The sequence below is a fragment of the Lates calcarifer genome, linkage group LG15, assembly GCF_001640805.2.
Source record: "Lates calcarifer isolate ASB-BC8 linkage group LG15, TLL_Latcal_v3, whole genome shotgun sequence".
Classification (NCBI taxonomy): domain Eukaryota; kingdom Metazoa; phylum Chordata; class Actinopteri; family Centropomidae; genus Lates; species Lates calcarifer.
The window spans coordinates 1,265,737-1,290,877 of NC_066847.1; the positions used below are offsets into that span (position 1 = coordinate 1,265,737).

Genomic DNA, 25,141 nt, shown 5'->3' on the forward strand with positions numbered 1-25,141 from the left:
CTACTGCTGCTGCCACAACAAAAATGTGAAAATGTCTTGAGCTTGTGTTAAAGCCACAGATCTTATTTCAGGCGTCTCAACCAAAGTCCATTCAAAAAAACATCTATTTAAGGACGAGGGAACAGGAAGTAGAAACTGCAGAATTTGAATCTATTCTTGATTAATGTATGTAGATAAACAGCATGCAGGCTAAACAGGCTGTTTCCAGATCACTTCCTCTGTTAGCACAGGAAACCCCCCAATAACACAATCACACACACACACACACACACACACACACACCGGTGGTAAATGAATGCATGTCCCAGAAACATTTCAATCTGCCTGTTAAATAGTTAATGAGCCACTCTGTGTGTTTCCCTAATCTGACGAGGAGAACTTCTGACACGACGCTTATCAAAACACATATTTGCACAGATAGTAAACAAACATGGACCCACGGGAGCCGGCAGCGAATATTTCATCAGTCTTAAGAGCTTTCCAGGATTACAAGGATGCAGATTGATAGACGACGATAAACAAACAGTTTCCTCACCTGTTTCCTTTAAACAGGCAGTATCTGTAGCAGTAAAAGTACTACAACCAGGAGAGAGGGTAGTATTAGACGTAGCAGTGGAACCAGTAGTAATAACTGCAGTAGTAGCAGTAATTGTAGTAGCACTTGAAGAACCAGTAAAGGCAGAACAACTCCTTAGAAGTACTATAGTTGTAGTAGAGTTACTTGCAGTGGTATTTTAGACAGCGGTGACTGTATTTGTAGTAGTAATCATAGCAGTAATAGTAATAACAATTATAGGACTACAAACTCAGTAGTAGCAGTAACAGTAGAAGTAATCATAGCAGTAACTGAGTAACTGCAGCAGTAGCTGTAAAAGTAATCATAACCATAATAGTAACAGTGGACTCGCAGTAGGAGTAACTGAGTAACTGTAACAGTACCTGTGATAGTAATCGTAGCCATAGCAGTAACTGTAATAGTAACTGTAACTGTAATGGTGGACTCACACTGGTAGCGGCTGTTCTCAAACTTGGGGTCGTTGTCGTTCTGGTCTGCGATCAGAACCGTGATCTGGCAGATCCCGATCAGCGGCTCCTCGGCCTGATCCGTGGCCGTCACCGACAGCGTGAACTCCCTCTGCCGCTCCCGGTCGAAGCTCATCGCCGTGGTGATCACACCTGACCGACACAGGGGTCAGCGCGTTACCACGGTTACGGCTGCAGTCACAGTATTAACGTGTTGCCGTGGAACTCACCTGTGTCTGGATTAATGTCAAACCCCGACGACACGCCGTCTCGGTGCATGATGCCGTATTTGACCTCTCCGTTGACGCCCATGTCGGCGTCGTGGGCCTGGACGCGCAGCACGAACGTCCCCGGCGGCTGGTTCTCCAGGACGGCGGCGTTCAGGCTGTAGTTCTGACACTGACAGGACAGATTGAGAGGTTGAGAAAGCGGCAGGAAAACTCAGCAAAACAAGCAGAACAGACAGGTGCGACGGATTCGTTCACCTCCTGGAAAACCGGCTTGTTGTTGTTGATGTCGTTGATTCCCACGATGACCTGGGTGGAGCTGCTGAGGGGGTACGGTCCGCCGGACGCGTTGTCGTCGGTGGCGGTGATGTTGAGGACGTACTGCGGTCCTCTTAACCTCGGAGGTGGACTTCGCCTCAGCTTGATGATCCCTACAAACAAACATTTCAGTCTTTAAATATACGAATATTTAACAGGAGTCTGGTGCAGGCTGGTGACTCACAGAGGAAAAATATCAGCATTTCTTAAAAGGAGAACAAGTTTAAATTACTTTTATGTTCCCAGGCATTCGAGGAGTTGATGTGTTTCCTGTTGCCAGAGGACACTGTTCACACTTTACAGTAAACAGACTGAGCTCTGAATGTTTCAGCTTAAAGAAAGTAAAGAAGAAACACCCGAGAGCTGCTGATCATGCTGAGTCCCTCAAAGTCAGGAGTGACTCACTGACGGAGGGAGGAAATTATATAATTCATTTTTCTATTCATATGTTTGGTGGCTGTCAAATGAAAAGCTCTTAAAAAGAGTCAGAGTCGACACATTTTAAAGCTACAAACAGGTTCGTAAATCTTTAGGTTAAGGTCTTAGTTTTGTTAAGAACGGAAAAGTTATTCCTTCTCAAGGAAAAGTTACGCATTGAAAATGCAGTATCATGCCGAGCCAGTAGGTGGCGATGTAACAGTGATGGAGTGCGTTACTCTAGCTAGGAATATGGCGGAAAAACAAGGAGGCATCTCAGAAAAGTCTCTGATTCTCCAAAACTATCAACACGGAATACAAATACAGATTACCATTGACGACATAAAATGGGTCAGTAAATCCTCCACTCCTGATGTTTGAAGCTTTTACGTGTCTTAAAAAAGGCGGTTGCTAAAACCAGTTTAAGGAGAGAAATGTTTGTTTAGTCTTGTTTAACTAGCCTTAACCTTCTTAGCTTAATGCTAAGTTCACACTACACGATTTAAGCTCTGATTTTTCGCTTGCTGATATATACATATATTTTTTTTAGAAAAGTCTCTTTGGGCGCTGCTGATTTTCTGTGGATATTTTCCAGACTTTGAAACTGAAAACCTGAGTTTGCACGATGCAGCTAGCTGAAAAAATCTCATTGGTGATGCTAACTTCCGTATTAGCCTACAAAAATACTACAGACTACAGTCTCTAAAATATCGGGAGAGGTTTGGGTTGAACGTCCAGATAATGAGCCTGTCTTGGATGTATACTGTGGATATATGATGGTTAAAGCCTAGACTGGATATTAAATGGATGTTGAGTGTTTTCCGTACAAATGCTAAACGACATGTTGAGCTTTAACACTGCTGATGTGAAGCTGTGATGTTGGTCTTCACCAGCAGCGACTGTCGGCACAAATATCAGCCCTCCCTTTGCGAACAGGGAAAAAAAACAAACCACATTATTCTATTCTAACTCGGGTCTAAAACAAATGTCATATTTTTTTCCTGCGCTAACAATCACTTCCACATTAACATAACAGAGCAGCGGAGCAAACAAACAAACAAATAAGCAGCTTTGGTAGAAACATGAATAGAGACACGGAGGCTGGGAGGGAGCGAACACATCTACATGAAAATACTTCACAACGCTTTGAAGTGACAAAGCAGAACAGCCAAGCAAGCCAAAGGCCATCTGCTGTGTGTGTGTGTGTGTGTGTGTGTGTGTGTTAGAGAGACTTAATATATCATTTATGTGCAAATGTTCATGTTTATATCTGTGCATAGACGCATGTGTGTGTGTGGCAGAGCAGTGGAGCGGTGCATGCTGGGTGACAGAGGCTTAGACACACACACACACACACACACACACACACACAGAGATAAACATGCACATCACAATATTGCACATGAAGTTTATCTTCAAAAAGTGTGTTTCTGACACACACAAAAAAACGCACAAACTCAGGAGAGGTGAGCAGTGTGTGTGTGTTCATGTTTATTTTTTATTTATGCACGTTTCTCTCTGTGTGTGTGTGTGTGTGTGTGTTACAGGGGGGTTCATTGGCCTTACTAAAGCCGCCAGGCTTTATCCCCAAATACCTGTTACCACAGCAACAACCAGTCTACTGTATATGTGTGTAAAACTAATTGTGTGTGTTGTATGTGTGTGTTAAAGCTATCACCTCATCTCCGTACAAAATAAATTCATATTTGTGTCGGGAATATTCCTTGTTGCAGCTTCAAGCGGACGCTAACAAGAAATCTTTTAAGAGTCGGTTTAAAACTTTCCTCTGATAAAGCTGCTACAGGCTTAAGGTCTTTTCACACAGAGCATGACGTGAATACACTGGACATGTTGTCAGGAAGTTGGTGGGACAGTTTGAGATCCTAAGCTTTATCTTGCTTTTTACTTTTATCTTTCCTCCTTAGTTTATTACCGTTTTAGCATCAATACACCATCAAGAGGATTCTGATCTGAGGAGGTAGAGGATCGATGTGGATCCTTCGACCCAGAGCCTCTGACCGTCTGTGTGACTGTGACGCCTTTAACTGCAGCGCTAAAGCTCAGAAAAATCAACCTCCTTCTGAAAAAAAAAAAAACAACTGTTTTTCCTGCGTAATATTCACGTTGTGTAAAAGTATAAACTGACACCGCCAAGACCTTCACACTGCTGGGAGATTTCCCATGATCCACCGGGCTCCTCTCTCTTTCTGTACGTACTTATATCCCATAAACGCACATTACTAACTCCCTTCCCCGTAGTTTTGTTCTCTTTCGTCTCTTTCTTCTTCTCCTGACTCTGATCTGTGATGACGTGACTCCTGCTGCTCCTACGATCCTGCTCAACCTCTGCTGTTATAATTAAAATCCATCCATCCATTTTCTTCCACTCACCTGGGGTCGTGTCGCAGTGGCAACAGTCTGAGGCTAAAAACCTCTTTTTTAAAGTTGGAGCTTCTGAGGTCGGGACGTCTGGAGAGCTGTGTGCAGCCACTGATGCTAAGCTAAGCTAGCTGCTGGACGGTAAGGAAACCCCTTCAAGGTACTTGTTAAACCACAGCGTCTCGTTTTCTAAGTCTACATCCTTCCCTCACCTTTCTGGTTGTCCAGCAGGAAGTTGCTGTCCTCGTTGCCGCCGGTGATGGCGTAGGAGACGCCGTCTCCGTCGGGGTCGTTGGCGTGGACGATGGCGACCAGCGTGTCCGGACCGGCGTCCTCGCTGAGGAAGGTTTTATAACTGACAGAGGAAGAAAAAGAGAGAGAGAGAGAGGGATGTTAAATCTTCATATGACTGAGGCCTGGTGGAGGTGAAGAGAGAAAAGATGAGAGGAAAAAGTTTGAGAGGAAAAAGGTGAAGTACGAAACACAAAGTAAAGACGAAGTAAAGAAAGAAAGTGTGAAGGAGAGAGACAGAGGAGCGAGAGCGGAGGTGAAGACGGAGTGAAAACAGATGGAGAAAGAATAGCGCGAATAAAAATAGAATCTGAATTAAAAACAAACTTAATTAGCAGACTGAGTCTGTGGGCGAGAGACACAGACAGAGAGAGAGAGACTGACGGCTGATTTTATTAAATAAAGTTGAATTAAAGAAACAAAACTGCAGGAAAAGTAGAGAAAATAAAAGTGACAGTGGTCGTACACGCTCTGGGAGAAGACGGGCGCCTCGTCGTTGCTGTTGGCGACCCGGATGCGGACGGAGGCGGTGCCGGTACGGGGGGGCGTGCCGGCATCCACGGCGACCACGACAAACTCGTAGATGTGATTGGGCCGCTCGTAGTCGAGGCGACGGGCGGAGCTGACCACGCCCCCCGACGTGATGTCGAAGTCGCCGCCATGGACGAAGTAGGAGAGCTCGGAGTTCACACCGGAGTCACAGTCCCGGGCCAGGACTGAGGAGAGAGGAGGAGGAGGAAGGAAAGGACGACAGAGAGGAGAGGAAGAAGAGAGAGATTTTATAAATACATCAGTCTGAACACTGCTGAATGTATGTATGAAAATGTGTGTGTGTGTGTGTGTGTGTGTGTGTGTCAACCATCTGTCGTAGCTGCTGGTGACTGGTTGAGATCAAACAGTCCGACTTCAGCGAGGCTTTGCTCTTATTAGGCAGACAGCCAGCAACACACACACACACACACACACACACACACACACACACACTCTACACAACACCCAGGTGTAATGTGCTGATGTTGTGTTCACTGACCTGACAGAGGTCCATAGATCTGGTTTTGTGAGTGTGTGAGGTCTGGTTTGAGTTTTTGGGAGGGCTGTGTGTGTGTGTGTGTGTGTGTGTGTGTTACCTTGCAGCAGGGAGGTTCCAGGTGCGACGCTCTCAGGTATGTTGTCTCTTGTGTAGATGGAGTGGAGGAACTCAGGTGTGCAGTCGTTTTCATCCGTTATATGAACGACAACCTGCAGAGGGCGACTCGTCGTTACCTTCAGATTTTTATTTTCCTGTGTCGATGTAATCCGCTCGTTCAGTCTCGACCAATGAAAATCCTGTTTCCTGGTCCAACTTCTCTGAGTCTCTCCAGATGCTGCAGTGCTGAGTCCAAAAACTAAACCTAGCAAAACAAATTAAGAAAAACCAAGTTTGACTCCAGCAGGTGCTAATGTTAGCTAGCTTAGCTGGCTAACATTAGCACCTGCTGGCGTCAAACTTGGTTTTTCTTTATTCGTTTATTTGTTTCTATCGTATCAGCTGCAGCCGTTTCCTCGTCTCTTCCTCGTCACAGTGAAAACAGTAGAATGACTCTGAATAGTTTTTGGACTCAGCACTGCAGCATCTGGAAAACAGGAGAGACTCAGAGAAGAGAAGTTGGACCAGGAAACAGGACTTTCATCTGTCGTCACGACTTCACAAGCAGATTCTGTCAATAATCTGTTGTTAAGAATCAATTAACAGTCTGTGTGATCACCAGGCTTCCAGCTGGGACTGAATGAAAACCATCGTAGCTTCCTGCGGTCTGCGACAGAAGTGTGAAGAATGAGAAAAGAAAAGCTGAAGAAGCCGACGTCATCTCTCACCTCCACACACCTGGAGGTGCGACTGTCGTATCAAGTGTTTCAGGAAAAAACAAACGTGATTCTGCAGCGCTGTGAAGTAAACTGTGATCAAACTGAGATCACAGACTGATAATTACCCTGACAGAAAGCTGCAGGAGATGGTGTCAGTCTGGTTGTTGGTTCAGACGTTCAGTCAGAATCAGGAGGTTTGGTTCGACATTAGCTGCAGAGACTTTTGGTTTTACTTCCCCTGAATGACTCATGCAAACATTATGAAGACAAATGTCTCCTGCTCGAGGGGAGAAACCGATTTTAAACCTCCTCCTCCTCCACACTGATCCTGAGCCTCGGCAGCCATCCTCCTCCGTTCCCGTCCAGTTCACCCACTATCCTGAGCCACTGGAGCTCTTAAACCAAAACGCTATTTTCCATTCCCCCCCCGATGAAGCCCTGATTTAACGGGCGAGGCAGGCGACCCGACCACCTGAGCACAGATTACCGAGCACGAGCCCCAGACCTTCGACTCGCCACCTGTTGAGTAATAACAGCAGGAAGATTTGGATGCACGGCTGCTTCTGCAAACACAGACTGAATATTTAAAGGTTTCAAGTGGAAAAACAGGAGAGAAAATGTTTATTATTTTCACCTGAGGCCAAACAGATGAATATGTATGTCGCAGGCAACACCACTCTCAGTTTAAAAGAAGCAAACAAGCAGGTTTTTTACTGCGAAATTAAAAACTACTGTGGGGCAAACAGAGGTCCTGATGGTGGAAATTTTTATCATGATTTCCTTGTCCTGTCATGAATTGCTTAAGAATTTATCGCATTTTATATTTTATTTTTATTTTGTGTGTTCTATAGCATTTAACGTTAGAAAAAATACATTCTGGATTTTCATCCTCATCCTTGGATTAGTTCACAGAGCAGTTAATATTTCAATGATCTCTTAAATGTTAATGATCCATTGTGTTTTACATTATACTGTGAATCCTGGACTGAAGTTTGACTTTCAAAAATTATATCGCAAATCAAATCGCAATTAGATATTTTCCCCGAATCGTTCAGCCCAACGAAGCTCCGCCCCGTCACAATAACATAAAGATCGTGAGTCTACGTTGAAGGATGTTGCCGTGTCGAATTTCGATGTTTCGCCATCAAACAGGAAGTTGGTGTAGTTCACATTTACATCGTCCAATCTGATCCAAACTTCCTGAGTCCCGGCCTGAAGACATTTACATGCTACCTATAGTCATAGCGCCACCTGCTGGCCACAGGAAGTAAGCCTTGTGTGACGAGCATCATTTAATTTACGTTAAATGTTCTTCCGTTGATACGGAGCCATACAGAGGTGATACAACGTACAATACATTATATCGTCACTTCACGCTCCACGCAGGAAATGACGTCCTACTCACGCAAACGGTGTACACGGCTACGTCCACTGGCTAACATCTTTAATTTTTGTTTGAGTCTATACGTTGTTTTTGTATAAAACCAACGGTGTAAAGAAATCGTTTTAACAAACTCCTGCAGGTTAAACTGAACTAACCAAACACTTTTAAGACTGATTAACTCAGAAAGTATAAAAATAAAATATATAATAAACGAGCCGATACGGTTCCTCTCTTTGGCTCTGTAGAATAACTCTCAGAATAACTGCAGGAAAGATTTTATGTTTGCAGTTTACACTAATAAATCAGAATTCAAAGATCTTAGTTTGTTTTCATTCTTTCTTCATTTATACTCAGATGTGTTGTGAGAGTATCGAGTATCGTACCGAATCATGAGTTGATTAAATCGTTACCCTGCACCTTTAAATGTCTTGTATTTTAAAATGTAGTAAATGACTCTCAGTTAATGCAGCTTCCTGATGTAAATTAAGGTTTTATCTTTAAGTCTTTTAAAGTCTTGTCGGGGTAATAAAGTGAGTAATTTGCTGCAGAAGAACTGTTGACAGTGAGATGTAAGTGAAGCTCTAACGACGGCGAGGAAAGAGTTCATGCTGACGGTTTTCAAAATGTCTTTAAAAGCTGAAGGCAACAGAAACTGCAGAGGTGTGTGTGTGTGTGTGTGCAGACACACACACACACACACACACACAGGCCTTTAGAGTGAATTAGCCAGCCGAGCTTATAGAGCAGCAGAGACCTTTGGGGGATGCTGGTAGTTTAGCAACTATTCTCTGTGTGTCTCAACCATCTGGACACTGAGAGCAGGTGATAATGGATTTCTCTAGGTGTGTGAGCATGTGCGTGAGTGTGTGTTAATGTGAGCAGATGTAGCTATCCTCTGTATAAAGACCTCAGAGCTCACCGTGAGAACAGGAGTCATTGCTTCGCTGCCAGGTTTCTGCACTGTGTGTGTGTGTGTGTGTGTGTGTGTGTGTGCTGCAGTTAATCCACAACGCTGCAAAACTCTCCAACAAACTTCACTGCGCTCTGGCTGAACTGCTGATCACAAACCGATCAGATGCGATCGCGGCTTTGATCCGCCGAGTTTTCACCGGGTTTTCATCATGAGGAAGCTTGGCGGGACGCTGCTGGGGAAACGAGGCTCGCTGTGTGTTGTGGTTTTTAAACGCATGCATAATGAACGCACAAGCAGAATAAACAGTAAATGAAACAGTTGCATCACGGCGTCTGATTCAGCGGCGGCGCTTTCTCTCATTTGGAATTAATGAGTTTTCATCAGAGAGTCGAGGGTCAGTGTGGATTTATTCTGTTTATCAGGAGGAGAAGGGCTGTGATAGCATCTGTCCCAGGTGGTTCAAAACCCATTCACACTGTAAAACTCTGTCACATGACCTTCACAGCTCCACTGTGAGATCGCCGTGTGAACAGCAAATGGTTTTAGCTCAGATTGTTATTATAAGTGTCTGACAACACTTTGGATAGAGATAGAGCTTCTTGTTAAAGAGTAAGAGCCTTTTTCTTTCACGAGAAACAGTGTTATATATCAACACCAGACTCCATTGACAAAAGAAGAAATTTTACCGAGCAGAACACAGGAGCTGCTGCTTTGATCTATTAGTTTGTTTGTGTTGTTGTGTGACTTTCAGTGGTGGTAGAAGTATTCAGATCCTCTACATAAGTAAAAGAACAACAAAGCAACAGAAACACACTAACAGATGGAGGCAGCAGCTCCTGTGTTGTCCTCAGTAAAATTCCTGTTTTTGTCAATGGAGTCTGGTAGTGATTTAAAGTGATGTTTCTTATTAAACAAAAGGATGTATTTGCATGTAAGTGTGTGTTTGTGTTGTTGTGTGAGCGTACCTCTGCCACGCTGCTGAGCCCGGTGTCGGGTTCGGAGGCTCGGACCTGCAAGGTGTGGAGGTTGTGGCCGCTCTCATAGTCGACGGTCCGGGTGAGGCTGAGCGCTCCGCTCTCCTGGTTGATGCTGAACAAGTTCCCAGGATTCACCAGCAGCATGTAGGACAGAGTTTTCCTCTGGAAGGAGACGGCCTGAACCACCGCAACGCTGCACAGAGAGGGCGAGAGTCAGAGTCATTTCTACACTAGAGATCAGTAAATCAGACAAATGAGGCAGAAGTAATCAGATACTTTACTGCAGTAAAAGTACCACACAGTAACACAGACACACTAACAGATGGAGGCAGTGGTATTCCAGCAGCTCCTGTTAAATCCCTGTTTTTGTCAGTGGAGTCTGGTGTGGATATACAGTGATGTTTCTGATTAATAAAAAGCTCTATCTCTGTATGAATCCTGTGGACCATGGCCTTCGTTTACATTCTTATTCAATACTGCACCGACTCCTCGACTCGGCTCGACTCGTACATTAATGTTTAATGACTCTGACACGTCCCTCAGAGTCCAGTCCTGCTGAGGACTTTAAAGTTGGATCACAACATTTGTGTTTTACTGCTGTTACACTGTCGTCGTTCTCTCGGGTCGACTCTCCTGTTTCAGACTTATACAGAGGAAGAGGAGCTGTGAGGTCGACCTGGCTAATCAATGATGAAGACACACACACACACACACACACACAAAGAGACAGCGGTGATGGAGGCAGACACACACTGACTCCCTCTCTCTGCTCACAGGGTGGCATGGATACTTGGATATTAATACAATGTGCTTTGCGCCAGCAGCCCTGAGGGATTTACTCACACACACACACACACACACACACACACACACACACACACACACACACACACTCCCCTTCATGTTTATCCAGACCTCGCTTTTAATAAATATTTGAATTTGCCACACTTTCAAATTCTCAGCCTCAGGCCACGCTCCTACATCTGGGTCCTCCTCATCCCTCCTCCCTCCTCCTCACCCCTCCTCCCTCCTTCCTTCTCCTCATCCTTCTCCTCTCCTCCTCCTCTTCATCCCTCCTCCCTCCTCCTCCCTCCTCCTCCTCCCTCCTCCTCCCTTCATCCTTCTCCTCTCCTCCTCCTCTTCATCCCTCCTCCCTCCTCTCTCCTCTCCTCCTTCTCCTTCTTTTGTCTCGCTCTACAGGGCTCATCTTTTCATGCATCACATGACAGAGCTGGATGCACACACACACACACACACACACGCACACACACACACACTCTAACACACACACACACTGAGGCAGTGGAATGTAAATATGGACGGCGGCGACACAAACAGCTGAGACTCTTCACTGATAATAACACCAGACGTTATTCTTCATGTCCTACTAACTGTACTGTAAACATTAGCTAGTACCAGTACTCTGTCAGTACTACAGTACTACACCAAATATGCACAAACTATGAGCAAAAATATTCATACTAACCAGACTCAATCTTATTCTCTAACATTCTGTAACTGAAACACGAAGAGGAGGAAGAAACTAACACAGTAAATTTGAAAAGTTGAAAAGTTGTGTGTCAGTGTAAACTCTACTTCTTCATATTATTCTTGTTTTTATTAAAATGTCTGACGGTCTCCTTGTTAACATGTAACTGTAAACACATTCTGTCCTTTATCTTCATCACAAAATATTAAATTTCAAATTAAATTTCATTTTTAAAACACAGCTCCTAACGATCAATACACAGCTTGATTAGTTTCATCCCTCAGTTGATCAGCTCATTAACACTTTACATTTTCTTATAAAAGTCAAAATTATTCATTTGTGACGACCTTCATATAAAACAAGGTTTCATACCTGTAATTATAATTTCTCCTGTAAACTCTGATCTTAAAGACTCACGGTTGTCCAACAGGTGTGTTCTCCGGTACGTTCAGGCTGTAGGTGGAGTTGGTGAACTGTGGAGGTCGGTAACCGGCCAGGATGGACACCGTGGCCGGCAGACCTTTACGTCCGTGTCCGTCCATCGCCTGCACCCGCAGCAGATACTCTTTACTCGGAGTCAGAGGTTGTCCTGAGGTCCGGATCTCACCGGAACGACGGTCGACCTGAAAGCACTCCTCCCCACCTGGAGAGTCAGAGAGGAAACACCTGTAAAATATGTTCTGATGCACAGACTGATGGAACCTGCTAATACGACCTTTCATGGTCACTTAAACGAGCAGAATCTGTTTTAAAGGTAAATTACTCCTGTTAGTAAACAGACTGTGAGGAACCACACAAGAAAAACTTTAAATTTAAAGGTTTGATGCTCTACATTCAGAAAACCCTCGTTGTTAATGACACTGGTTAACGTTAGCTAGCGTTGGCGTTGAGGTGAAGCACTTCAGAGCGTTAACATCACATTCTTTGGAAATTCATCCCACAGTCTCACTTTGTTTTATTTTCTTTGTGCTCACATGGAGTTTATGTTGGAGCCAGTTTGTTGATGCTTGCGGACTTGATGTCTGAGCTAATGTTAGCTAGCGTTGGCATTGTAGGGGAATGAGCAGGAGCTAGCGTAACCGTCACAGCCTTTGGATTTTCCTTGATAATTCCTCCCACATTCTTGCCTTCTTTTATTTATTTATTGCTTACGTGGAGCATTTGTACTGGGAGCCAGTCGTTTGTTGACGTTTGTGGACTCTAAGCTAACGTTAGCTAGCATTGGCATTGACACGAGGCACTTGAGAGTGAGCGTTAACATCCTTTTGATTTTCCCAGAATATTCATCCCATGCTCCCAGTTTCTCTTGTTTTTTGTGCTTTCAGAGTTTATGTTGGAGTATGTGTTTGTAAAGGGAGCCAGTTGTTTGTTGACATCTGAGGACTTCTATGCTAACATTAGTTAGCATTGGTATTGTATGAGCGGGAGCGAGCAGAACCATTATATCCATTTGAAATTCTTCACACATTCTTGCTTCTTTTGTTTTTTTTGTGTTTACATGGAGTTTAAATTTGAGTCTGCATTTTTTAGTGGGAGTTGGGTGTTTGTTGACGTTAGCAGACTCCATTTTTAAGCTAACGTTAGCAAGCACTGGTGATGATGCGAGGCACTTGAGAGCGAGCGTTAACGTCACATCATTTTGTCCCACATTCTTATTTTCTTTAGGTTTTTTGTTCTTACATGGAGCGTTTGTAGCAGGAGCCGGTCGTTTGTTGACGTTTACAGACTCCACTTCTAAGCTAACATTAGCTAGTGCTGGTGTTGTAGGGGGATGAGCAGAAGTGACAATAATGATAATGATCTTTGAATGTTTGAGGAAAATTTGAGTCATTTAAGTAGAAATCAATCAACAGGCCATTATAGGCAGCTGAGAAAGAAAGTAGAAAATTCACGTTAGCAGCAAAAATTTGATTTTAGTTAAATAAAATCAGAATGTTACAATGGGAAAAGTTGTTGTTGTTTTAATCAGAGACGTGTAAACTGGAGGTTAATGGCCATGAAAATGTGTTGCTAATAGTCGCAGCTGTCCAGTTATAAAAACCCAAACAAGGAAAATGGAGGCTGGAGGGCTGCTGAGGACGAGGACCCTTCTGCCAGCTGCAGCAACATGTGTGTGTTTGTGAGCTGGTTAACACTCTCTGAAGAACGGGCTCATTTTTTCACCCACGTCCCCCGTGGGTGAGGAGAGAGGGAGGGAGGGAAGTAGGAAGACGACGAGAGGCAGTCAAAAAGAAGCAAGATGAGGGGAGGAAAAGACGGATGTAGAGAGAGGTGTTGAGCAAACGAGGGAGAAAATGAAGAGAGGAAGAACAGAGGAGGAGAATCCCCAGCTGTTGACCAGAGGGTTTTGAACCAGCAGCAGCTGCATCCAACCTGTCAATCATCTCCATCTCCTCCTGCTCCGTCTATTTGTGGAGAGATTTTTCTAACACTGAGAGAGCAGGTGGGATTTTAACGCCTTTATTGCCTCACATGCAAAATTAGAAACATTAAGTTTGTTTTAATTCTGTTTTTATTAAAGTATGAAAGTGAAACTTTCATGAGTATTTCCACTGCCACTGATGTGTTTCATCCTTCATCTGATTAAAATATAAAGTTAAAAACCATGATCTGAAAGGTTTGTCTTAAAAATGAGGCTAAAAACTGGATAAAAACTCAAATTAGTGAGTTACTGTAGCTGCAGCTGAAAAAATCTGAATTAGGACTTTTGTTTTAGCTTTGATAATAACTGTGAATTAATAAAACGGAACAATAGAGAAGCTTGTGTAGAAATGAAACATTTTTACAGCACAACAAACTGAATTCCTGCTCAAACACAAACTGTAAATTTAAAACCTTCAAACGCAGTAAAATCACATTAATGCCACTAATTGACTTCACACACACTGTGTGAATATATTTCCATATTGGCATGATATTAAAACCATTTTTAATGTAAATTATTGGATTATTTGATGGTATGTAGTCACATTACGCCAAAGGGAAGTCAGAGGCTCTTAATATGAAAGCATTAGAAATTAGCTCTCAAAATATCTCTCCTACTCCTTCCTCCTCCTTCCTCCTCCTCTTCTTCTTCTTCTCTAAAAAAATAAAAAAAATTAAAAATCCACAGCCACCGGCACCCATCCGCCCACCCTCCCACTCTCTGCCTCTCCAGAGACTTTCCTATTATTCCTGAATCTGGGAGCTTTCTTTGCCCCAGGGAGCGATTAACAGTGCAGCTCCATGCCGTTTATGTTCGGTTTTTTCTCTCCCTCTCCAACTTGACGGTAATTGAAATTCAACAAGTCAAATTTTATTTATAAATCGCTCCTTTGAACAAAACAGGTTTGTCACAGAGCGCCTGGCAGAGCAGTGGCGGACCTAATTACAGATACAGGAGATAAGAGCCGGAGCAAACGTAACAAATCTCTACTTATGTATTTATTACACATCAGAGCAGAGGTGGATCTGAAAATACCCTCTCATGCATTTTGACCTTTATGTTTCATGACTAAAGGGTCTTAAACTGCATCCTAACAGTTCTTTTTCAAGGGCGTTGAGAACCGATTCTGATTCAAGGGTGTCTGACACTGGTGTCGGTGATCAGGTCTGGACCACAGTTGGCGTTCCAGTTCATCCCAAAGGTGTTGGATGGGTTTAAGGTTCAGTCAGGTTGTCTGTGTAGGTTCCCAGTCATCCAGGTCAGGGTGGTCTGAAGTGGTAGAGTTGAAGGCAACAGGACTTCTTTTAGGATCCTTGAAGACGTTTCACCTTTCATCCGAAAGGTTTCTTAAGCTCTGGAAGAACCAGAACGGAAGAAGAACTAGAACTGAAGAACCAGACCTGAAGAGGAACTAGAACTGAAGAGGAGCTCGAACTGAAGAACTAGACCTGAAGAAGCCTTTCGGGTGAGAGGGGAAACATTTTTAAGGAACCTAAATAAAGTCCAGTTGCCTTCGACTCTAGCACTTAAGACGTCCAGTCGAGTTCCACCACACTAAACTGGGAAAACCACGTCTTTATGGGCTAGAGGTGTCACAACATTCAGGTTTTAATGACTAATTCATGGAAACAAATCACCAACAATTTCTGTTTTCAATCCAGACGTCAGTACGTCTCCTGTTCTCAACAAATATTTTCAAACTTTCTGCTTTTTAAAAATGGTTCTAATCATGGAAACCACATAGAAAGTCATTTCCTGTCAATGTTTTCCACACTCTTACAACTTATTCCTTTTATCATATCATCATGAGGTAAATGTTGATTGTACAATGTAATGGCTGTGGAAAAATGGCACAGTGGTAGTTTAGATTGGTTCCTTTTAAGCGTTACTTTCTTGATTTATGGCACCAACACTGTCTTTAAGATCCCTGTTAGATATGAATTGCTTTTCCCAGATAGAGGAAATGGACGGTGGAACAACCAGAGAAACTGTGGAAACTACCAGCTAAAGAAATAAAGTTGTTGTCGGAGGAGGACAAGAAGGCGAAAATGGAGAGAGATAGAAAGACTCTAAATAAAAATAAAACACTCACCATCCAGTAGGATGAACTGGGCCTGTCCCTGCGTCCCGTCCCGTTGCCGTGCCGACAGTCGGTACACCACAGAGCCAGGTGTGGCATCAGGACCGACGGCGCCCAGGTACGGCGAGGGAAACATCGCCCACTGCAGGTTGGCCTGACTGGGCATGCTCAGAGTCAGCCTGCACAGGTACCACTCATCACCTGGAGGAGGGAGAGTGACGTTTATTTCTCTAGTGTCACTTTCTATAACATAAGATGTTTAAAACGTATGTATTTATATTTTTGTTCCAGTTCAACCTGAAGGAACAAAAACAAACAAACAAGACGAAAACACCAAACAATAAAGTTAATAACCTGGAGGAACATTAGCTCAGTGACCTGTTCAGTTATTACAGCCACTAAACAAGAAAAGGGAAACAGAGACTGTGCTGGTGTTTTTCACAGTGATGAATTTTATTCATTAGTTTTAAATTAAAGTGTGTTTTCTCCACCAACATTATTACCTCAGACTGAAACACCACTTTACCTCCACCTGGTACTGATTATGTGACCATTTTGACACGAGGTTTAAAGAGTTTAAAGAAAGGATCAAAAGAAATCAAACCATGTTTGGTTGTATTGATTCATGTCATAATAAACATAAAAGAAATGTATTGTGGGTAATTAATTTATTCTTAGTGGATTTCAACCCGACTCAGATAGCTCGGCTAGTACTATATAAAAAGATGGCCGATGTGACAACTCTAAAAGTAAAGCCAAAACATTTCTATCACCCCCTGGTGGCTGCCTAGAGTACAGGTCATGTCAGCGGATGGGACAAACTAAAACAACAAAGTTTCTGTTGATTTAGGTCATGCTCATTTTTTGGAAAAGTTTGGTTTTAATTAGTTATTTGATGCTATAAAAATTGGGTGTAATGTTGTGATTCACAGCTGTGGCTGACTCGTGATTGGACGGTTGAGTGTACGAGTGGGAATTTGATACCACGGCTCCAAATTACATCAGTAAAACAAAGATGGCAGCACTCACATTCGGGATATTTTGGCTTCATTTTCATACGGCGGGAGGAAGCAGAGACGTGTCGGCCATATTAATTTACATTGGACCGAACAGTCGGTTTATCGAAACAAATATAGGAGCTAACAAAGGAGGTATCGACTTGTTAGCCGAGTTTTCCCCTAACTTTTAAAGCTAGGGTTAATAGGTTCTTTGTTGACGATTCTCAAGTTTACATCAGCAGTAACATCAGGTTTTAAACCATCATTTTAAGCTAATATTATGTGCATCTACGTGTTTGTTAGCTTCCACTGTAGCCAGCTGCTATTGTTGTCTGTCTGGGCTTTGTTGTGCGCAGCTTGTTAGCTAAGCTAGCTCCACTTGTTCAGACTGCGGCATTCTCAGTTCGTTCTCAGTCAAAGGGGGACGAGGTGACATTTCTGTACAACATCCGTCATGTTTTCTCATCTTCGCCTCGTCTCCGCCTTGCTGCTCGAGTGAAGGAGTGACAGGGAGGAAGAGAGAAAAACAAGCAGTTCCTCCAAAATAAAACAACAAAACTTTCAGAAGATCACACGTCAACATCCACGCAGCAGGAGCTCCCACTCGCCCAGTCAAAAATACACACACACACACACACACACACACACACGTTTGTCTGCATCTACCAGTCGAACTCTTTTCTTCTTTCTTTACGTCTTTTTTTATTTCATGTCGTCTTTTTCTGAGGAGGGATTTGTTCGGTTTGAAGGTGCGTCTGCGCTCGCTGTTGTTTTGGCTCCTGTGTCGTTTCACAGCAGCGACGGAGACAAGAGCCCGAACAAGAGAGGAAACTTCACTTCAGAGAGACGAAAGAAGAAGAAAAAGGGAGGAGGAGGAGGGAGGAGGTGAAAACACAACAGTGTCTGCCTCTGTTTCTGTCTTTTTATATATCACCTCTGAAGGTCTGTCAACAAACTGAGAGCAGGGGGAGAGGGTGAGGAGGAGAGAGGACGGAACAGGAAAGGAGAAGGAAGGACAGGAGAGGAAGAGGAAAATGAAGGGGGAGTAAAGGGAGGAAGAAGAGAAAGAGCAATGGAGAGAGGAGGAGGAGGAGTATACGAACAGAGGAACAGAAAAGAAACAGATCGGTCTTTAACCCTCTGCCACCAGTTAACGCCAAAAATCACACTTCGTCTTCTCGCAGTCATAACTCAGTCAGCTCTGAACACACAGACATGATTCATATATTTTTAATTTCACTGTGACTTATACTTTCTGGGGATACCAGTACCTTTAAAGTCCATCATGAAAAAATAATACAAAACCGGCTCAGAAATCACAGAAAAAAGATGTACCCACAGAACTTGCCTGAGAATTGTCAGATTTTTAATTTTCAGTAATCCAGTGATGTTGTCTGTATAACCACGAGTGCACTGCAAACAGGAGCTGCTAATGGCTAATTCGGCTTATTATTAATGCCAAAATATAAGGAAGCTCAAGTTGTAGCAGATGGCAAAACTCACCGAATCCCTGGCAGCAGAATACTTCCTGTTTACAACCCCCTACAGCATTATGGGAACTGTAGTTCCAAAAGCACAAACTAATTATAATTGCATAAAAAGTTCACAAGAAGGCCAAGTTATTTTTGAAAATAACAATATATGACTGTAAATAAAGAGAGAAAAAGGGGTAAAAACCTTAAGGTTAACTACAAAAAAGGAGGAGGAGGAGGAGGTGATGAAGGAGGAGAATAAATCTCGCAGCTCAGTGCTCCTCCATCTTCTTCTGCTCTGCTGGTTTTCAGTCTTCAGTCTTGCTCATAAAATCCAGAATAATCACATCTATTTCTGTTCTGTTGTTTTACATATGCTGCGCTGAAGGGGCCGCGATATGAAAGTGAAATGAAATCTGTCCCATTATCATGATAAGCATCAACACATTCGGCGCCCGGCGGTCACCACATGTTGTCAGTCCCGGGCGTTAAAAAATAAAAAATTACAAAAACTCACAAACCTCATGCAGGAGGAAGGGGTGAGGGAGGGAGAGGGAGGGGGAGGAGCTGTCAACTGGACAAAATGTCTTCCTCATTCCTCCAGGCGGATGAAAGGTCACTGACACCAGAATAATGACATTTAATTAATGCTGTGTTCAGATACAGTGAAGTCTGAGCAGATGATACACCAGCTCTGTCCTCAAATGACAAACACTGGATATTTAAATATTCACAGCAGCAGATATTCTCTTTCTCCACTGCCTTAAAATACATTCTGAGGAAGAAGAAGAAGAAAAGACCTCGGCTCTGTCCCCTGCTGCTCTCACCTATACTGCATTTGAATAAATTCACAATGCACTCATTTATGTTTCTGTTTTCTGTTGTCAGACGAACTGAGCGGCTCATAAATAGACGACTGTTTTTACCAGCAGTCATTACCAAAGCTGCTGCAGCTGCAGATAAAAATCATTATTTAATGATCACGACAACGTATTCAGACAAAATAAGCCAAACTACATGTTAATGTGCGGCAGCTGTGAGCCGTGAGATCAGCTACAATCAGGTTTAAAATGAGCGACGACTGAAGCAGCAAAAGGTTGTTGTATTCGTTACGGCTGAGAAGCATCTGCTGGATTTATTCTTCAGGAAAACATCTTTAAACTATGTTATGAAACCGTGATGGAGCAACAGGAAGCTGTGTTCGGTGTAGACGGGAGTTTACCTTTACCTGCAAGTAAAATCAAGTCAAAATGATCCTGACGTCTTTACTGCAGAAACAAGCTGGAAATCATCAGTCAGTTAACCAAGAATTATTGCCGTCACAGCACAAAATGATGAAGTACGGAGGCCAGGAGGGGACATGGAGGAAAAAACAATGTGAATTTTAGTTTCTCGAGGTCTCACAAAAGTGAATCAAGGATGAACCAACATGTTTCTGTATTTCAAACAACCTTTTTTCCAAAGCAGGAGATAAGGAGGGTCGTCTAATCGTACAGAAATCAACACCAATCAACCATGTGAGGTGAATAACATCGATCATCTGGTTATAGTCCAATCTGCTGGGAAACCTTGGGTCCTTCAGGTGGATCAGTGTTTGTTCTCTTGAGTTCGATTAAAATCTACCTTCAGGACAAACTTTGCCATTTAGCCCATGGCTGGTGAGACTCTAAAGGATTCTTCATCTGTTGACACAGTCCTAACTGCCTGAAGAACAGATCAGAGTCCGGCCTCTGCAGCGTTTCCTCGTATCCTTCCACTCGGCCTCCTCATCTCATCGAGCTGATCTCCAGGTCCTCGCTGAACACATTCATGCATGCATACAAAAAACGCAGAAGAACGTCCTGCCCGGAGCGAGGAAGAGGAGTGGAAGATGAAGAAAGACGAAAGGGGGGTTGAAAACCTGAACGCTGAGCAGTCATTTCCACACAGGGATGGACGTGTTTGTCCTCTCAGGCGTGACTTCATTTCTGTGGGTTCTTCCACATCTCAATCTGACATGAAAGGAGTGTAAAATGATGTTCAAGCGTTTGACTAAGTTCCTGTCTTATTCCTGTCTTTTGTCAGTTTCCGTGTTTTGCATTTTTTATCTGCTGAGGTGATTCTGAAACAAATCTCAAGGCAAGTTCAGCTGTAACTCACTTTTTTTAACCAGTTAAGAACGCATGAGGAAACTGCTCAGCTCTCCAACCATGACTTATTCTACCCCTCTGCTTCTACCCATCATCCCTTGTGTTTTGGAGTAATTTCCTGTCACTGCTTAGATTAAATTTTCACTCCCAGTGAACTGCACCAAAGTTTTTATGAGGAGTTAGATTAGGCATTTTGTTTAACCTTTCATTTCACATTGATATCGCCCTCAGGTTGGACTGAGTTACTTTACAGAGCTGTTAATCTGTACGTCTCATGAATGCAATCATAAAGAGACGGGTCAATGAACAGACAAGTAAAGAAATGTAAGACAGAGTCATTGAACAAACTGAACTAAAGAAGAAGAAAATACTGCAGAGTTCAGAGCTTTCAGAGCGTGCTGAAAGAGGCTGCTGTTAGAAAATCAATTCAAACTTTTGTGTCTCTTGTAAAGAAGCTGGTTTCTTATCCAGGATAATGGCTGAGAGCAGTGGAAACAGCCCACACAGTCACTGAATCAGCAGCAGTTCAGACATTAGCTGTTGATATAGTCAGTCAGTCGGTGCTCTGAATGATCAGTCTGCATCTTCTCTTCATGTTTTCAATGTCAGTCTGCAGCCTCTCGCTCAAAAACATTCTCTTTTGTTATGTGGAAGATCTTTACGTCCTTGGCTGCTAAGTTATTGGATTTCAACAGGTTCAACATCTGCATCATCAGTTACGTAATTTCTGTGGTTTTTAGAGTTCTGGGTCCTTCTTGTAGAAAAGCTCAGGCTTCACTGTGTTGTTTTTCTGCCTTGTTCGGGTGCATCAAATCCAGATGGTCTCACTGGTCCTCCTTATAACTGAAGGGCAGTTTACTGTGCGTTTAAATGGAAAGCACAGTAAACATAACAACATAAAACCAGAAGATCTCAAACTATTGTGAAATATATAAGACATGGTCAACACAACATTAACAGAACTCATTCCAGCACCAAAAGCCAATGACGATTAGAACCAAACGTGCTAATGTCTGGACGACTGCAGCCGTGCACAGCAGTACGTCAGGAGAAGGAGCGAGATAAAAGAGAAAATGACGACAGAAAATGTTCAAGAAAACTTGACCGACAAGTGTCAGAGAGTCTACTAACTTCTTGTTTCTACTGTTCTACTCCCTCTTTACTCTTGTGACTTTCTGGAGTTTAGTCTTTACAGACTCACCGTAGTTGATGATGTCATGTTTCTTTACAATCATTTACATATTTACCTCGAGATATTCAAAACCTTTCTTAGCAAAGTGTTGTTAGCATAAATATCATTTGCTTTATTATAAGTTCCGAACAGTTTCTCTCAATGCTTGACATATGTAATGCATCATTATATTAGTATGATCACAATCTTATTGTTTTATTGTTGTTAGTATCCACTTTGTGTAATGTCTAAAATGTGTGTTTTTTATTTACCTAATCAAATATGCATTTGAAGGCTGATATTTTTATATTTTCTGATTCTCTACAGCTACACATGCTCATACTCCTTTCCCCACTGTTGTCCTACAGCTGGTCATTAAAGTTATTCTCTGTGCCCTACTTTCTGATCAGAGTCCCAGTCTTTAAAGGAGCTAACAAGCCAGCACCTGGAGATATTCTGGCCATTTAGAAGCAGAGTCACGTGCACTGCAAACAGCATCAAAAGCATTTTCCCACAGAGACAGGTAACACCACTGATCTGTTTTATCATCCGAAGCTGTGCCGTCCTTTAGAGCTCAATGCAGCACTTGACAGTCCAAGACCCAAGCAGGAGCTGATGGTTCCTCTGAAACAACCAGTGTGACGGAGGCCTATGTAGAGGCCTCCATCATCAAGTCCCAGCTGGACTTCACCACAGAGAAACCAAGAGACGCCGCTGCTTTTATCATCTCTCCATCCTCCCACTGTCGTCTCCTCCGACTCATATACATCGAGGTCCCTGCTGAGCTGCTGCCACATTGTTTTATGTTGGTTTCATGCAACTTTCATGTTCGCCACATGTTCGTTTGTCCCAGAGTCCTGCCTCGAAAAAGAGGTTTCCCAGAGAAACCTTCAGATTATTTTTTTTGTGTGTGTGTAGCGTCTGACTCGATCAGTGCTGGCAGAGCTTTGAGCTCTTGGTTTCTGTTGTGTTGTTTGTGTGTGTTGATTGTCTTCTTGTTTATCTGCTGAATCGGTTCGGCTGTGGTGATGGCCTAATTTCCTGGCAGAGATCAATAAAGTTTCATAAAGCCCTCGACACCAAGAGGAGGAAAAAAAACACACAACTCACAGTCTCATCTGTCAACACAGAGAGCTGTGCAGCCCCAAACTAGTCAAGCAGGAAGTGTTGAGAATGACACGTCCTTTATAAAAGCGGATAAATAGTCCCAGTGAAGTGCAGCTAAGTCCATCTTAAGCCGCCACTTACTCATTTGAATCTCAATGCAGAGCGTGTCACGGCTTGTTATGCAAAACGAGGCTAAAAAGAGAAAGGGAATTGTGCTTTGTTTACGCCGAAAAACTCCATTCTGCTGTCTTTTAATTTAAATTCATTTGTTTGTTCGGGGAGGGGGGGATTTGTTTGTCTGACACACAGCGTAACGGGATCACGACGGTAGGCGACAGAATCGAGAGGACGGAGATACAATGAGAGGAGCTATTTTCTGTCTTTTTCCTCTGAGTCTCTGATTTGAATGGCGGCTGATGTATTAAGCGTGAAGCGGTGCCGTGGCAGCAAACCAGCAAAGCTTCAGAAATAGCAAAACCGCCGCTGCTGCTGCTCGCGAGAGCTTCAATTGAAGGAGGGATGGAAAAACAAGATGTAGGGGGGATTAAATTAAACTGTGGTCGCGCCCACAGGTTGTCACACAGCCGATAATGAAAGGTGATTAAAGTGCAAGTCGTGTTTATTTATAAAGTGCTTTTAACAGACTGGTTTGTCACAACCTGCTCTGCAGAGCAGCGAGATGGGGAACAAACGGAGATAAAAACAGGCAATAAAACGAGACAAGATGAGAGGAAAAGTGCAGGGAGATGTCAGACAAAGCAAACACAGACCCAAAAACAAACAAGCCATCGACCCAGGAGATAACCTCCACACACCTTTAATGTTTGAGAGGAGAAGAAACTTATTTTGGTTTAAAGAAATCCCAAAGAAGAAAAGCAGCACATTCCCAGAATCGAGTGAGAAAACTTCTCATTAACAGAAGCTGTTGTTCTGTTGTTGTCTGGGGTCAGAGGTCAAACATCTGAAGGTAATGAGCCCTCAGCTCCCTCACAGACTTTAAATCAATATTACGTAACAGTCATGGGACGATATGAAAGTTTTAATGTCGTGATTATCCTGGATAAAATAACTGTGATTCACAATATTACTGCGATAATCATGAAAATATGATTTAAACTCTTTAAAATGGCTCCAAAACAAACTAAAAACAAAATGAAAATACTTTATATTTTGGTAAGAAACAAATATTTTTACTGCGTCACTGACAGGACACATCTTTTTTTAGTAAAATCCAATTAAAATTAAGATAATTATAAATCATTAGCAAAAGAAAATAAATAAAAATAGTTAATTTATACTTCGTCTTACGGCAGGCTACGTCAAATTAGAAGATTAATTTTCTGTCAAATAAAATAAATTCTGTAGTAAATTACAGTCAGATCGCAGCAGAGCTATGTGCTGTTTAACTAAATTGCTAACGTTACCTGGCTAACATTAGCTCAATTAACCGGTGACCAAAGCAGCATCATAACGTTACAAACATCAACGTTAGTATAACTAAACCAATACTTTAAGTAACGTTAGCGTTACCTGGAGTTCTTTGTTTTGGAATCTAAAAACTTTAGCCCTCAGCCATGCTAACAGGCTTAGCATTTTGGAATGACTGGAAAGACGCAGCTCCCCCTTGTGGTTACTCACAACTAATCAATACAGGATTGAATATTGGCTAGACAGCTTTTTTAAAAGTCACATATTAACGATAATTCCCAGTCATGATCATCCTGGATGATGGAAATTCACTACGATCAATTTATTAAGAGAGTTTTTATCGCAGTAGGTGATGAAATTGTCCATCGTCTCATCCAACCAGTGTTCATCTCTGAAACTGACATCAAGATAAAACATCCAGATTTCTGAATGGAGTTTGGTGTGTTTGTCACAGCGACAGCACTTCCTGGTCCAGAAGCCGGGGATCATGGGTAAGTTGAGAGTTAAAATGTTGCACTGCCCCTTTACTTGATCCCTTTTAACCCTGTTGTATGTGTGTGTTTGTGTGTGTGTGTGCATCAGACACACACACAGCTGTGTTGGCAGCGGAGGAAGATCAGAGGGATCAGTGTTACCTGAACGCTACACAACACACACACACCCACACACAGTTTAACGACTGTGCAGGTGTATGTGTGTGTGATTGACAGTGTGGGATGCGTCGCCGTGGTGACTCGCGGGGTGCAGGTGTTCTCCTGGGACCGGTTGCCGAGGCGACATGTTAAGTCTCTGTGACATGTGAAAGCACTCTGGCTTTATGTTACCGTGTGTGTGTGTGTGTGTGTGTGTGTGTGTGTGTGTGTGTGTGTGAGACAGGGATTTAAAGTGTGTGAGTGTGTGCTGCCTGATGACTATTAACTGCATCATTACAGTTTAATATAACTGGATATATGAGGTGTGTTTTATGTGTATTATCTGTAATCAGGTTATTTTAAACACCAGCCTGCTGCAGTGCATGCTGGGATAACAATCATGACCTTTTTAAAAACAACAATGAGATCTAAAACT

The 25,141-nt window shown here is 42.9% G+C and overlaps 1 protein-coding gene across 1 annotated transcript in view; it reads right to left on the minus strand.

Annotated features, from left to right (window-relative positions):
- Positions 1 to 25,141, minus strand: part of si:dkey-22o22.2 (neural-cadherin) — a 116,263-nt gene that overhangs the window by 46,302 nt on the left and 44,820 nt on the right. Inside the window, 9 exon segments of the mRNA XM_018678732.1 lie at positions 1,006 to 1,176; positions 1,254 to 1,422; positions 1,509 to 1,681; positions 4,577 to 4,719; positions 5,122 to 5,371; positions 5,783 to 5,894; positions 9,763 to 9,967; positions 11,681 to 11,906; positions 15,781 to 15,969. Of these exon segments, the coding sequence (XP_018534248.1) occupies positions 1,006 to 1,176; positions 1,254 to 1,422; positions 1,509 to 1,681; positions 4,577 to 4,719; positions 5,122 to 5,371; positions 5,783 to 5,894; positions 9,763 to 9,967; positions 11,681 to 11,906; positions 15,781 to 15,969 (1,638 nt within the window).